Source organism: Oncorhynchus masou, chromosome 29 (assembly GCF_036934945.1).
Source record: "Oncorhynchus masou masou isolate Uvic2021 chromosome 29, UVic_Omas_1.1, whole genome shotgun sequence".
NCBI classification, from domain to species: Eukaryota; Metazoa; Chordata; class Actinopteri; order Salmoniformes; family Salmonidae; genus Oncorhynchus; species Oncorhynchus masou.
The window spans coordinates 65664954-65678619 of NC_088240.1; the positions used below are offsets into that span (position 1 = coordinate 65664954).

The 13666-nt window shown below is 41.8% G+C and overlaps 2 protein-coding genes across 4 annotated transcripts in view; one reads left to right on the forward strand and one right to left on the reverse strand.

Moving 5' to 3' along the window:
• Nucleotides 1-2396, forward strand: pmvk (phosphomevalonate kinase). Its single transcript, XM_064945744.1, has 5 exons — nucleotides 1-185; nucleotides 297-360; nucleotides 581-733; nucleotides 986-1115; nucleotides 1216-2396. The coding sequence occupies exons 1-5, from the start codon at nucleotides 97-99 to the stop codon at nucleotides 1362-1364; spliced, it is 585 nt and encodes a 194-aa protein (XP_064801816.1). The 5' UTR covers nucleotides 1-96; the 3' UTR covers nucleotides 1365-2396.
• LOC135520307 (tropomyosin alpha-3 chain-like) overlaps nucleotides 2385-13666 on the reverse strand; it is a 26054-nt gene continuing 14772 nt past the window's right edge. For all 3 annotated transcript variants that reach the window (XM_064945743.1, XM_064945742.1, XM_064945741.1), the window contains 3 exons: nucleotides 11845-11907; nucleotides 11660-11729; nucleotides 2385-3857 (listed from right to left, as the gene is read on the reverse strand). In XM_064945743.1, the coding sequence (XP_064801815.1) occupies nucleotides 3775-3857; nucleotides 11660-11729; nucleotides 11845-11907 (216 nt within the window). In that variant the 3' untranslated portion in view covers nucleotides 2385-3774. The remainder of the gene's footprint in view (nucleotides 3858-11659; nucleotides 11730-11844; nucleotides 11908-13666) is intronic.

Consider the following 13666-nt stretch of genomic DNA (forward strand, 5'->3'; position numbering starts at 1 on the left):
CATAATGCATGTGGTACGGTTAATTTGTACATGAAGAGGCTAGCTACACTGTATGAAAAATAAAACACATAAATTGGTTGCTGCAACGTTTTTTCGATGGCGACAGTAGAACCCAAACTCATCCTTTTATTTAGCGGGAAACGCAAATCTGGAAAAGATTACGTGACGGATTTGATTCACCAAAGGTACTGTTGACATACTGTTTACAAACCTATCAAAGCTATTATCGCTGGATTGAATGCTCTATCACATGTTATATTCGTCTAACAATGTGATTTATGTTTAATTTCTATCAGACTAGGTCCAGATGTATGCTGTATCTTGCGTCTCTCGGGTCCTCTTAAACAGCAATACGCACAGGTTGGTACGTGTGTACAGTTGTGCTACATCATCCTGGCCGATCCTTGGTGTGCAGGCTTGTGTTCCAGCTAATACAACACTGAATTCAGATAATCGATCAGACATTAAGCGCTGGGAAGGAACAAAAGCCTGCATGCCCAGTTGGGTCTACAATACCCACTACTAGTGAATGGAGGAACACTACCACTGTCTCTCCTTATATTACCCACTATACCTATAGGACCATGGATTGGACTTTGATGAGCTGTTGGGAGCAGGTGAGTACAAGGAGAAGTACCGTGCTGACATGATCCAGTGGGGTGAGAAGCAGAGGGAGAAGGACCCAGGGTTCTTCTGTCGTGTGGCCATCAAGGAAGCCCACCAGCCTATCTGGGTAAGATAACAAAATTCTCAATTGATCCACTGTTATGGGGCAACACACTACAAGCCAAGTCCCACCACATACAATTTGTCAAACATAAGTCTTTTGAGTCAGGTCTTACTTGCTATTAGAAACTGACCATCAGCATATTTAGTGTTGGTGAACCTGACCAAATAACTTTTCCAGACACTACCTGATGAGCAGTTGAAGCATCATATATTGTCCTCTACCATTATACTTTCTCTAATCTCTATTGTGCCCCAGATTGTGAGTGATACGCGTCGTCTGTCAGACCTGCAGTGGTTCTGGAGGGAGTATCCTAGTCAGTCTCGCTGTGTTCGGGTGGAGGCCTCAGAAGAGACACGGAGGGAGAGGGGCTGGGAGTTCACAACAGGTGCAATACCTACTCTGATAGCGTAATAATGTTATTTACCTTTGAGAGAAATACAATACCTCTTCAACAACAATCAATTCAACACCCTCTCTCTCTGCAGGAATAGATGATGCAGAGTCTGAATGTGGGCTCGACCAAGGAGTGGATTTTGATTGGATAATCAAAAATGAGGGCGATGGATCCCAACTGGAGGAGCAGCTTGCTACTGGGCTGCTCTCAATAGCCAAAGAAAAGGCGAAAGAAGACTGAATTGGAGGGGCCATTACACAGCTGTAGGAACTTGCTGAAGGCTCTTATTGTTGGAAAGTGTAGTTGGGTATACATTACACTATTTTCTGTGAAAATCCTAGAACATCTTTGTCACACTGAGGAGCAGCAGAAAGTGGGAATATGTAGTATTTATTTCTCTACAGTGTTCTGTACCATCAACTTAGTAGTAGGGCAAAAATACTAAAATCTGATCAAAAACCCAAACATGAACGGTGTGTATATTAGCACTGACCGAAATATATATTTACATGGATCACACACTGCCAAAATTAAATACTTGAGAAAATAAAGGATACAAAGATAATTGAAAGCTGATGCTTCCACACGGGTGTGGTTTGAGTTAATTAAGCAATTAAAACATCCCATCATGCTTCGGGTGATGTATAAAAATGCCCAATAGGCCCATTATTTTGGCTACCATGGCTCGAAGAGATGTGACTGTCACATTCATCCAATAAAGTTCAATACTTTAATAGCTGCCAAGGTGCGTTGAAACTTTTCTGGTGCCCTATTAGATGTACGGTGGAGTTTCCTTTATTTTGGTGTTTACCTGTACTTAGTGATGTCCTCCATGCAGGAGGCAAATCTCATCAAGACCTAATGTGCAGATGACTTAATCTGTACTTGTATAAGTATCATTGTGCCATTTTGTTTTTTAATAGTCTTAGATTGTAAAATAGGCTACTAGAAAAGAGTTTGTTGTAAATAGCTAGAAGATTAACTGGAAACCTGGAAAGTGGACATGTTGACCCATGGTAAAATTAGCACAATACTGCATTACATACCCATTCAGCAGGATTAAATGTACTAGACACAGACATGATCAATGTTCTAATAGCAGGGTAAGTGTTAGTTCGTAAAACATTTTAAAGTAGACATGAGGTAATCAATGTTCACATTTTAAAGGAGCAACTCCATAGCACTCAATTTCTAAATTAAGAGTTTATTGGAGTTGTGTCAAACTGAAGAAAATAAATGGGGGAAAAAAATATTTTGGAATGTCAATACAAATCGTGGTTCTTTATTTTATTTTTTAAATGGTGTCCATTTGTGTGTCATAATTATTACAATGAAAACATTATTGGTAACACAATGTTTACACCCTTGGCGTCGAGTGACAATTTCCAGTTAAACTTGATGCAATAATTTACTTTTTATTTCTTTGCAGTTCACTTCATTTGCAGAAAAAAAAGTTTAGCCTATACTGATAAGTTTAGATAATACCCTTGTGTCCCTTCTCCCTATTCATTGGCCCCTATGCTTCCATTTTAGCAGTGGAATGCGTAGTGATTAGCTGATCACTCCCCTCCCCCACATCTTATCGGGAAAAACAACAATTCGTTTAGAGGACTACGGCTGCAATTGGCTAGAATATCTGCATTCAATTCTGTCTGAAGCTATACGACATTTATATCCCTTCAATGACCTACAACTCATTCACAATTACATTTCCTGATCTTGAAGGGGGAAGTTAACTGGGGGGGGGGGGAACATTCAGTTTACAGTAACTTGTGACATTGGCCCTTTTTGGAAAATTACTCCAGATAAAAACAAAAATACAAATGTCATGCAACTAAACAAAACACTTCTCCCTTATAAGAAATAAACATGTCACCCCCCAGCCCTTACTTGTAAATTAACACAAAATACTTGACAAAAGGTAGCACAGTTGTGGACCCTCTGGGCATTGGCACAGTAGAAAAGCAGTGCTTGTGTAAGGATGTTCCAGCAGAAGGTGAGTGGTTTGAGGGGGACAAGAGTTTGAGGCGAGATGTTGGTAGGGCAAGTGGTTCAGATGGGGATAACAGAGGGAGAGTTAATGATCAAATGGTGGTCCCATTCCAAAAGGGAGACATTAGGTAAGAGTTATTACCCTCGCCACCTTCATATGTGCCCCAGTGGACACCAAATATCCCCGTAACAAGGTTTATCAGAAAGAGAGAAAAGCCTCAATGTATTTAAAACGCTTACGGCTAAAACAGCTAGCAGCCAAAGAAAGATCATAGGAATGGCCTCAAAACACAAATCACACACCTAAGCTGGAATGTGAATATTAGAAACCTGTGAGACACTTAAGATGTGGGTGCTTGAGTAAATGTTGCCCTTTTAAGACTAAAAGAAAGCTATGAAGAGGCTATAAAAAAAAAGGGGGGAGCTCATCCAGAGAGCATCCGCAGATACTGGGGTGGAATGTGGGAGGGGCGGTCAGCCATTTTGGTCTACTGGGGAGAAACATTTGGCTAGGTGTGGACTGATGAGAGTGCTACCTTCACCAAAAACAATGAACACCCCCCCCACGCTAAACAGTCAGCCAGCACAGACAGAGAGACAGGGCCAGAGGTGAGGGGGTGGAGCAGTAAGAGGTGGTGGTGGAGGGGCCAGTAGCCATTCAGAAGCTGTTGAGGTCCTCCAGGGTCTTGTCCAGGGTGGCGTGGATGTTGACATTCTCCTCCTTGGCGTTGGCTAGCGCATCTGTAAATCACAAAGAAAGAATGTAAGATAAAGGGTCCTCCTGGTGGTGAGATGAGGACGTAGGAGGCAAGACATTGAGATGTTAAAGTGGTGTTTGAGTTTACTAAGAGGTCTACTACACTATAGTGGAGCAACGCCAAGGACTAAACCATGACAATCCACATGACAAAACCTCCTGATAGTGTCAAATCAATACATGACTACTTTGAAAACAAATCACATACATTAAAAAAACAAGGAATGAGTTCAGCTGTAGCTGACAGAAGTAGTAGAAATAGATGTCTTACAACTCCAAAAGATGGTATAGCACCTGGTCAGATGTTGAAGTTGGAGATCCCCCTTAATACCAGGGGTTAACAAATATCAGAAAGTACTTCCTGGTAATTCTAGCAGTACCTCAAAAGGGGAACTTAGACCAAACCATAACATTTGAAAATCTGTAAAACAAAACCCGGGGTGACTAAGGTAAATTCTATGACATAGCTTCATAATTCACAAGGTCTCCATAGAGCAAAGAGAGCCATGTTGTATGCTATACATTATGGAGGTTTGTTATCACCAGAGAATAATTCCCTATTTAACTACAGTATAAGTCACCTTGAAAACGAACACAGCCCGAGCTACTGCATGGCCTTATTTAGCTCTGACAGAGCGAGATCATGGCAGAAAACGAGATCTACTCACACTAACGTTAGAACATTTAATTAAAAAGGTCTGACCTGTCAGCTACATTTACAATTTAGGCCTTTAGCAGACACCTTTATCCAGAGCGACTTACATTCAACTTCAAAATCAAAGTATTTACTTCAGCACATTTCAGACTTGGAATGCAACACAATGTGCTTTACAGAAACATTTATATAAAAGCTGAAATATTTACTACAAAAAAAAGACAAACTCAACTAAAAAGCAACCTAAGGAAAAGCTAAAAAAGTGTTAAAGATGTGAGGGAAAAATATATTCACCTTATTTGTTGGCTATGTAACAATTGTTTACTAAACGATCAGTAAGATATGTCCTGCTAATGCTCACCCTGTAGCTAGTCTGTGTGTTGAGGACATGGGTTCTACTAGAGATAGCTTGAAGCTGACAATTGACTTGTGTTGGTGATAACCTAAAAGCTAGCATTCTATAGACAAGATGTGGTGTGTGACGAGAGAGAAAGAGAGCCTGGAAGAATTACCAATGCCTCAGTTTCTTAGATGCCAGGAAGATGAGACAAAGTAAAATACCATCCTGGCTTATGGGAAGGTGAGAAGTGACTGACTAAGCAATCTTGGTATCAGCTATATAAAAAACTGCAACGTCTGGAAAGGCTAGACTCTCAGCCTAACAGTCAGTCAAGACTGGTGGGCTGACGGTCTCACTGCAAGAATTAAACCCATATTAAATAAAAAGATGATTGTTTGACGAAATTACCAAGACTCTCTCAGTACTGAATATTTTACGACAGATATTAGATACGTCCACAGTTTCTCTGGCAGGCTGTTCCAAAGGCTGGGGGCATAATAACTAGAGGCCGTCTCTTCATGCCTCTTGGATAATTAAAAAGGCCAGTGCCAGAGGACCTGAGGGACCTACTGGGTACATAACTTAAAAGCATGTCTGACATGTATTGGGGTGCACAATTGCAGAGTGATTTACAAACAATAGAATCTTAAAAATGTATTCCAAAACTCACAAGCAGCCAGTGCAAAGACCTTAAAACCAGGGTAATGTGTGCTCTCCATCTGGGCTTGGTCAGTACCCGTACTGCAGTATTCTGTATGTTTTGTAGTTGACCAATGGCTTTCTTGGGTAGACCAGACAGGAATGCAATACAGTAGTCAGACTTGTCAACTTAAGGTAGTGAAGTAGGACAACCACGTCAGTAAAAACGCTCCTCAAAGCAGCCATCAGGTCTGTGCTCGTAAGGAAACAAGTCCAAGCGCTAGAGTAAGAAAGTACAACAGTAGTGGGGTTTTATTTTGCTTGCTATGAACACGTTTTGTACTGCCTGCATGGGACAGCAAGTGTTATATTTATAGGACTTTAATTCACAGCGTATTGGTTGATATACTAGTATCGTCGCCAGGTTTCTCAACACGTAGCTTAATTTGGTATTCATCACAACCTCGGTAATTTACTAGCCAATGTTTTTTTTATTAAACTGGAAAGAGACCCTCCATGAAATCTTGGTTGGCTTGAAGAAGAAACATATTTTAAAGGCATACTAGCAAAGTTAACGAGCAATGTATTCACTCAGCCAGCTTCTGCTTACATTTGTAGCCAACATAATTATATATTTTTTTATTTTTAAGTGGCAGTAGCACACAGTCATGGTGCACTAGATGGAAACAATGACTACATGCATACCAGTCAAAAGTTGACACACCTACTCATTCAAGGGTTTCTCTTTATTTTCTATTTTCACATTGTAGAATAGTTAAGACATCAAAACTATGAAATAACACATGGAATCATGTAGTAACCAAAGTTCAAATAGATTTTATATTTGAGATTCTGCAAAGTAGCCACCCTTTCCCTTGATCACTGCCAAGAGTGTGCAAAGCTCTCTCAACCAGTTTCATGAGGTAGTCACCTGGAATGGGTTTCAATTAACAGGTTAGCCTTGTTAAAAGATAATTTGTGGTATATACAGAAGATGGCCCTATTTTGTAAAATACCAAATTCATATTACGGCAAGAACAGCTCAAACTTTAAGACAGCTCTTATTTTAAGACCGGAAGGTCAGTCAAGGCGCAAAATTAAGAACTTTTAAAGTTGAAGTGCAGTCGCAAAAACCACCAAGCCCTATGATGAAACTGACTCATGAGGACCATCACAGGAAAGGAAGGCCCAGAGTTACCTCTGCTGCAGAGAAGTTCATTAGAGTTAACAGGCACAAATTGCAGCCCAAATAAATTCTTCAGAGTTCAAGTAACAGACACATCTCAACATCAACTGTTCAGAGGAGACTGCGTGGAACAAGCCTTCATGGTCAAATTGCTGCAAAGAAACCACTACTAAAAAGGACACCAATAAGACTTGCTTGGGCCAACAACAAAAAAAAAACAAGCAATGGACATTTGACAGGTAGAAATCTGTCCTTTGGTCTGAGGAGTCCAAATGTTTTTTTGGTTCCAACCGCCATGTCTTTGTTAGACGTAGAGTAGCTGAACAGATCTGCACATATGTGGTTTCCACCGTGAAACATAGAGGTGGTGAAATGTGGGGGTGCTTTGCTAGTAACAGTCAGTGATTTATTTAGAATTCAAGGCACAATTAACCAGCACAGCTACCACATTCTGCAGTGATGTGCAGACAGGACAAATGACCCAACACCTCCAGGCTGTTGAAGGGCTATTTGACCATGGAGACTGATGGGAGTGCTGCATCAGATGACCTGGCCTCCACAATCAACCGACCTCAACCCAATTCAGATGGTTTGGGATGAGTTGGACAGCAGAGTGAAGGAAAAGCAGCCAACAAGTGTTTAGCATGTGTGGGAAGTCCTTCAAGACCGTTGGAAAAATCATTCCAGGTGAAGCTGGTTGAGAGAATGCAAAGAGTTCGCAAAGCTGTCAAGGCAACGGGTGGCTACTTTGAGGAATCTCAAATGTAAAATATAACACTTTTTGGTTACTACATGATTCCATGTGTGTTATTTCAGTTTGTCTTCACTATTATTCTACAATGTAGAAAATAGTACAAATAAAGAATATCATGGAATGAGTAGGTGTCCAAACTTTTGACTGTTACTGTATATGTACGTACAAAGCCATCAATCACTTGACAACATTGATTTCTATGTGAAGACTCAATAGAGCATCGAAGTCAAATGAAGTCGGTTAAGATGGCATCTCATTGAGACATAGCACGCGCAATTTGTGCTAGTCCAGGAAGAGACGTTGCAGGCTAGCTCAGTGCTGCCCTCCTCATCGAGTAACTCAAGTTGAAGGCCGACCGGGGTACTGCAGGCTGCCATTAGAACTAACTTGTTGTGAGCGATTAAAAGAAATTCAAGGAAATGTAGTTAACCTGCCTTGTGGGGGAAATTTGATCCAACTTTATTTTAGCTGTGGGTCTTGTGATTTCTTTATGGAATGGCTGAATATTGATATATCAAGACTTTATGGCAATGTTAGTAATGCTTATACTGTCAATCTGCAATTTCTACATACATTGTTTGGACTTTTAAAATTGATAGGCTAAACCTATTGATTCTTGAAGAATATAACTTATGAATGCCTCATGAGCTTACTATAGCTGGTGTACCTCATCATAACCCAAAATATAAGCTCATTTTACTCCATTGTTTACAAACAATGTAATTGTAAATAGCCACTGTAAAGCCCCAAAAACATGATTAAAACTATGATTTTTATATCATGGCTGGTCAGTCCTGACATCCATCGCTCGTTCTTATGATTTTGAAAGTGGTTGCATTTCTCCAACCTCATCCCTTTATTTTATTACCCCTTTTTCGTGGTATCCAAGTGGTAAGTTAGCCTTGTCCCGTCGCTGCAACTCCCGTACGGACTCAGGAGAGGCGAAGGTCGTGAGCCCTCCAAAACACAACCCAGCCAAGCCGCACTGCTTCTTAACACAATACCCGCTTAACCCAGAAGCCAGCCGCACCAATGTGTCAGAGGAAACGCCGTACACCTGGCGAGCGTGCATGCGCCCAGCCTGCCACTGGAGTCGCTAGAGCGAGATGGGACAAGGACATCCCAGCCGGCCAAACCCTCCCCTAACCCAGACGACGCTGGGCCAATTTCACACCGCCCCATGGGTCTCCCGGTCGCTGCGACAGAGCCTGGACTCAAACCAGGATCTCTAGCCTTAGACCACTGTGCCACTCAGGAGGCCCAGCCTCATCCCTTTACCAAAACAGTGGTAGGGTGACTAATTGTTGGAACTGCAGATGTTAACGAACTTAAAAAAAATCTTTGGTCTTAAATTTCAAAACCAAACTGTTGCAAAAATCTCAGCAGAAACTTTATACAAAATGGTACCATTGAATATTGTGATTGGCTATAATTATGCTATGGTAATATTATCCCGCCACTAATGCATTTATTCCAAGATAGCAAACATAAGACCGTAATAAAAGGTTGTGTATTTAGTTATGGGTGTGTCATGAATTCTGTAGATTTAAGTCAATAATTACCAAGTTAATATCTTGCATTATGACAGTCATTGCACATTAGACTCATTTTGTGCAACCACAGGCATGTCATTTTGATGTCATTGAATAATCAATTTTAGGCATCTTGTCAAACTACTTACTGTAGCTAGCTCAGTTAGCTGTACAATGACAATGCTGTGTGTACTGACAGTGTTTGGAATACCAACGCTGACTGAGCTAGTCCCTATTACAGGCTTTTCTGCTTCAGTAACAAGGAGTCAATTTATCTACAAATAATAAACATTCCTGATACCAGGTCACATTAAAAATAGAATATTTGCACAACTTCAATAATTAGTGCACTGACCAGGTTAATGTGCTACCAGCATATCTTTTAGGTTATTTTACAAATGAAAAAATAAATAAAAGTCTATATTTGCAAGTTTCTATACTTAGTTCTCTGACAACGTAATAATTCACCTGCAAATCTGTTTTGAGCTTTCCTCTTTTGGGTCACTTCATAAAAAGTGAACATGAGAGAAAGGTAAGGGTCTGTTCCACCTGTAATCTAGGATTACACAAACCTGGTCCGCAACACTGGATCGTCTTTGAGTGATCGCCAGGACATATTTCCAAAATGTATGTGTGTCTGAGGATGTTGTGCCTTTGGTGCCAATTCAAGAAGTGCAGCAAAATCTAGCCTAACATTCACCGTTGCATCAGACAACACTGACCCACCTTTGGTGGTGATGCATATCCATGCCAAAATGCATAGTGGAGCGAAACCAATAAAACCCAGACAGTGTGGACAGCCAAAAACCAGTGAACATAGAGAGCACAGACAACAGCAGAGGCATTATTTTTCCCCCCTCTTCATTAGGTACAGAGAGACAGTCACAAATACAGAGTGTGTGAACATGAGTTTGTCAGAGGCTGAGCAGTGCAGTACAGATAGGCAAGGAGTCCAGACAGATGGACAATAAAAAGACATTAACACAGTAACTCAGCCAGCGTGCTGGCCGCAACTGGGCCAATGACAAAGGGAGATGAGAAACAGTCCAAAGAGAACGGAAGAGACAGGCACTGGTGACTACGAGGAGGGGTTGGTTCTTTCTCTCTAGAAAGGAAAGGGGGGGAGAGCACGCAACCGTTGTGGCAGTTCAGGCAGACCGAATTCAGAGTGTACTGGGTTTTCCAGAAATCTAACGAGTCCAATTTATCTGAAATAGAGACGGAGCAAATGGAAATTTAACACGTCAAATAATACTGACACCATGGTTATTGTTGTCATGGGGGTCACAGCAAGCCTGCAATCCATGCAACTCCAAAACACACCATGCATGACCGGAGTTTAAGGGCAACTCCAACTATTTTTCAGCCTTGTTTTCATTATCTCCAGCACAACACCAGTGTCAACATAGGGGCGGCAGGGTAGCCTAGTGGTTAGAGCGTTGGACTAGTAACCGGAAGGTTGCAAGTTCAAATCCCCGAAATGACAAGGTACAAATCTGTCATTCTGCCCCTGAACAGGCAGTTAACCCACTGTTCCTAGGCCGTTATTGAAAATAAGAATTTCTTCTTAACTGACTTGCCTAGTTAAATAAAAGGTTATAAAAAAAAAAATTAAAAAAAGTGAAAACATCGCATTTAAGTTGTTCAAAATGTTAGTTGTACCCAATGATATCAAAAGTTCAGTGATAGTCAAACAATGAGATTTATGGTGATGTGGAAAGCAAGAAAATACTCTTAATCCTTTTAAGACCTTCACCACAGAATTGCGCCATTTTGACATACTTAGACACTGGTTTGGTGCTGGAGGTGAATTAGGTTAAAGTGGCGGAATTGCCCTTTAAGTGTATTACAGTAGAAGACTGGGATACTCAAACTTGTAATTGAATTAGAATGAAAGAAATTGCCAAACAAGCAGATAACATACACACAAGCTGCAAATCAATAGTTCCAAATGGAATCCCTGACCTCGACTAGAGTCAAAGGCATTGATTTCCATAAAAATATCATGTGTCGACGGTTACACGTGATAGTGTGCAAGCCATATCTACATAGTCTCAGTGTTCGTGTCTTGTGCCGTTGCCAAGGTGACAGCTCACATCCGTTACTTTGCAGAAGTGAGTGATATGAGAAAGAGGAAAGCTCAAGGTCTCTGCTTGTATCCATCTACAATGTGTCTATCCCTAGAGTCAGAATAAAATGGTATGTGTGCATGGAAGTGTGTACATGGTAGACTATGCCTCAATACATTGTTTAGTGCGATACATTTTCCAGCACAAACATCCAAAGGCTACCAGAGCACATTCCACTACAATAGTTCCCTAGCAACTCAACTTGTACCAGCCTCTTATGACAGTCTGCATACTGTTACTGAATCATACTGTTATTAACACACTCCAGTTCAACGCACACCACAACAGGCATCTAAATGAGTATTTACATGGAGGTCATGTCATTGAGGGCATGGTCCAACTCCTCACTAATGGCTTTGTACTTCAATTTCTGTGCATAGAGCTCATCTGTGGGTGCACAGAGGGGGAGAGGAGAAAGGGATGAGGAGAGATATACACCAAGAGGGATGAGAGAAAGACAAAGCCAGAGAGAGGGCACACGGGGGAGAGTACAGTTTATAACACCTCATAACAGTACTGTGAATTACAAGAATGTGGAGAGTGAGTCCTACCTTCCAGGTCATCAATGGTCTTTTCCAGTTTGGCCACTGATCTCTCAGCAAACTCAGCACGGGTTTCAGCCTATGGGAAAGTAGCAAGTTTAATAAACCCCCCACCACAGCAATACAGGCACATACCACAGCATCAGTCATCAACCATTCAGAGATTCATGATAGGCGTTTCCGTGGAATCTCACCTCCTTGAGTTTGTCGGTCAGGATCTTGATCTCCTCCTCATACTTGTCCTCTTTCTGGGAGTACTGTAGGGGACAAAGGAAGAAAAAAGCTAATCAGAGAACCACATGTTTGGGACACTAGGGAGTCCTCGGGCTTATTCAGGACAGCACAACATCAGAGCGTTCGCATAGAACAGCCATGATTCTTCTGTCATGTAGTAGTAACATGGCTGGACATCTGCGACTAATTAGGAATAGATACTGACCTGCAAAGAAACCCCCTGGGAAGGGGGTTGACCTACAATTAGGAGAAACAGATTCTTATTCCTCATTCCTTTTGAGTACTCAGCCTGCTCATAAGCTTTTGACTGTGGCTGCTGTACTATGAGGATTTGAGTCGAAACAGGTTGCCAGTGGCAACTACCACCACAGACAGAAGGGGTAACCCAGACAAGTCGCGGGGCTATCCGTTTAGAAAGTTCACCACCAAATATGGTAGCGAGAGGAAGTCCAGTCAAGGTTAGTGAGAGGATGGAACTAGGTGAAGCTGGGCCACATTTGTACCCAAAACTAGAATCTGTTATGGACACAGTGCACAACGTTTTAGAGACCCGACGCTTTGCCAAAGTTAAAAACGTGCATTGTTGGGAGTGCAAGGTCGAATTCAGTTTGTGCACACGCGCACTTCAGGAGGGAGCATTCCCTAATGGAAATATGCTACAATGCACCAATAGGATCTCACTAGTTCATGTTTGGCCCACTTCCTTGCTTGTTCTGCCCACTATGCTTAATTTGCTCCCACTAAACGACACAGATAAACTCTTTGGTTAGTAAATAAATAAATATATTTTCTACCACATTCGTGCGGCCCGAGTGGGAAGGCATGGGCTCATCAAGCTGTGAAGCTTTTGAGAGAAGGTGTGTAGACTGATAGTGTGACTCAACATGCCTGAGGAGTTAGAGATGGACCGTTTCTCTATCTGTGCAGCTTTCAATGCAGCTAGAGTTTGGGTGGGAGAAAAAGAATGAAAACAAAAACAGGCTTCTCTCATCAGATGACATCATTGACAGACACTCGTTTGGCAATGGGAGTTTGCTGAAAAGGCCTCTTTCTCTGAGCTACAGAGCACTGGTGTTGTGCAGTACAGTGTCATCACCCTAGAGGGGGGGGTTAGGCCAGATGTGGGTTTGCATTCTTGCAGCTGCAAAGTCAGGGTGTGGCCTCTTATCCAGAAGACCTTAAGGATTACACCACAGCAGACAACCACCATGCAGACTCCCTCCCTGCCCTGAAACGCCTTAGTTAGAACCAGTCCTGGGCCCCTTCAGATGGGAGAAAGAAATGGATGTTCAGGATTGAGGAGTCCCCGGTGAGCTGGTTTTGATGCCTGCTCATATGTACTTCCTCGTTCCACTTTAATGGCAACAGGAGAGAACATCTGTGTGTCTGGATTTTCCTCCGGGTTGGCAAGCCTTCTAGAGCTGTTAGAGTACTTGTCTACATTCCAGGCAATCTAACATCTGACTTTGTTGTTGACTGGGAATTTGTGATGCTGGCAGTTTAAAAATCGGTCGGTTCATTCAAACAGAGATCAGCTTATGGTGCACATGCATGTGGTTACGGGAGCAGGAACCAAACCGGTTCTGGGGGATGTCTGAAACACAACCAACTTGCTGAGGCTGTGGGCGTGACACAATGCCAGACACCAGTACAAGACAAACAGGTCTGCCTATACTCTGATGAATTAAGTTGATTACACATAGCATTATAGACTAAAGACAAGCATTCTATAGCATATACCAGTACACATGCTAATTAAAACATTAGAGAATACTTATCCCT